At 37.8% G+C, this 2059-nt stretch overlaps 1 protein-coding gene across 1 annotated transcript in view; it reads right to left on the bottom strand.

Moving 5' to 3' along the window:
- The window catches only part of Smp_076530 (regulator of chromosome condensation, putative), a gene marked incomplete at its 5' end in the record, with an annotated part of 15967 nt that extends 14728 nt beyond the window's left edge, over positions 1 to 1239 (bottom strand). The window contains one exon of the mRNA XM_018799043.1: positions 1116 to 1239. Within this exon, the coding sequence (XP_018646636.1) occupies positions 1116 to 1239 (124 nt within the window). The remainder of the gene's footprint in view (positions 1 to 1115) is intronic.
- Between the last annotated feature and the right edge of the window lie 820 nt (positions 1240 to 2059).

The raw sequence follows: 2059 nt of genomic DNA on the forward strand, positions 1-2059 counted from the left end.
ATAGTTTTATCATACACGATCGATATTTCGAAGTACTTATATCAGAGACTGCGATGATACCAAGTTTCCTGACAATAAAGATTGCCTCATACTATAAATCAATGAAAACACTTATGTAAAAAGTGAAACCTGTAGGTCTTTAGGATTTCTGATTATACTCCTACTCATGATATTAGTGGGGGAAAGTATCGACAACTGCATCTCTGTGCTTTTTAGAGGTGGAATATTTAAAACAAAAAGCCATTGAAGCTACTACTTGTGATAAATACCATGACTGATAGTTGGTTGACAAACTTGTGCTACGACATATCTAGACCCTGACAAGAAAATTTAACCTGAGGAAAGACAATGATTTGTTACTCTGACATATCCTAGAAGGACGTCTTTACAATTCTAGAGCAAGAGGGAATTAGGAAACAACTCAGTATCTATATGTAGCTAACCGTACAGACCGTTAATTGACGTTATCATATCTCATTAACAGTAAAGACAACATGAACAAATTTGAGTCGGAAAATTTACATATTTTTTTACCAACTACAGGTCGCAGTAAACATGTTAATGTTTAGTTGGAATTTAAGCCGTTAATTAACGTCAGATGCCTGAACCGATGAGAAAGGTAACGGGGTCACAAGGATTTAATGGTAAAAATAGCGACATCAGATGTAATGGATAAAGTGTGATAGGAAGCGTGTCGAAATGAAAAAAAGCATACGGAAAAATAAGGTACTTATTACTCGTGAGGCGTAAAACAGAACAAGATGAAATATTTGTGGGGGCAGTAGGACAAGCATTTCAACTATTAGCTGTGATAAGCTCACTGCATTTGAATAATGATAACATGTGTGTACTAAGCCTGTTAAACAGAATATGAAACCCACAGTAAACCAATAGCACTCAGTATGGAATGTTTTCATAACGATTTATTTTAAGTTCGGTTGTATACACTTCATTTGGAAGCGCTATAGCAAAAACAAACTGTACCCCATTTGAGATCATCAAACTTACTATAGTTTAGTGAATATTATATGAACTAGCGATGAATTATATTACTCACAAATATACATGCACAAATAACTTGGTCAATATCAAAAAAGAACTATGGAACTACTTACACTTCCGGCGCTTCCTCAAACCACTGTCGAACGTGATTGAACTTCGTTTCTGACGAACAGGAACACCACTACTCTTAACAGTATCACGGCCATCCACATTTTGAGAGGACGGTTTGATGACCATGCTAGCACACAGGTTGAATAGGCCACCAAGCCGAACAAATGAAGCAGATGTTCAATGCCTAAATAGTTTCAAATAGTTGTAGACGAAATAGAAGGAGCATAACAGGTTTCCGTATCCAGAGGATTGCTGATGGCTACATGCAGAAACCTAGGCATACTTATCAAACAGAGGAGAAATGTTATCAAATTTTAGTGAATACTATCATGAGTCCTTGAGAATGTACCGTTTCCTCTTAAAAGACTCTTTGAAAGTTGTTTTGACCACCTCAGTCGGCAGCAAATTCCAAAAATTCTCTACTCTTAAAAAGTGAAAGGTGTCTCTTCTGTCCATTTCTCTATCCTATGTCTCTGATTTCTGACTGCAGCTCCTGAGGTTTTTATTAGGACTGAGTCTATGTAAGTACTTAAGAGGGTGTCCATAAGTATTTGTGATGTTACAAGTCATTTTAAGGTCACCTTTCGTGTTATTATGCTCGAATGGATAGAAACTCAGTGAGTTGATGTGCTCTTCATAAGGTTCGAATTTAAGTACTCGAACTCATTTCGTGGCTCGCCTTTGGATACATTCCAGAGTATTCTTACCCTTTTGGAGTGAAGAGAAAACCTTATATTTCCATACCCTCAATGGAATCAAACAAAACTATCTAATATTAGTAAACAGAGATGGATAGTGGCTAGCAGTGGAATCCAGGACGCGCGTTTTGTCCTATTTGGGACTCGTCAGCTGGATGTACCTGCATCTCAGAGTTGATGTTCACTCTGGGACTCGAACCCAGTACCCTCGCTTCAAACGCCATCGCGTTATTCACTCGGCCACTGAG

The sequence above is a fragment of the Schistosoma mansoni genome (assembly GCF_000237925.1).
Source record: "Schistosoma mansoni, WGS project CABG00000000 data, supercontig 0149, strain Puerto Rico, whole genome shotgun sequence".
NCBI classification, from domain to species: Eukaryota; Metazoa; Platyhelminthes; class Trematoda; order Strigeidida; family Schistosomatidae; genus Schistosoma; species Schistosoma mansoni.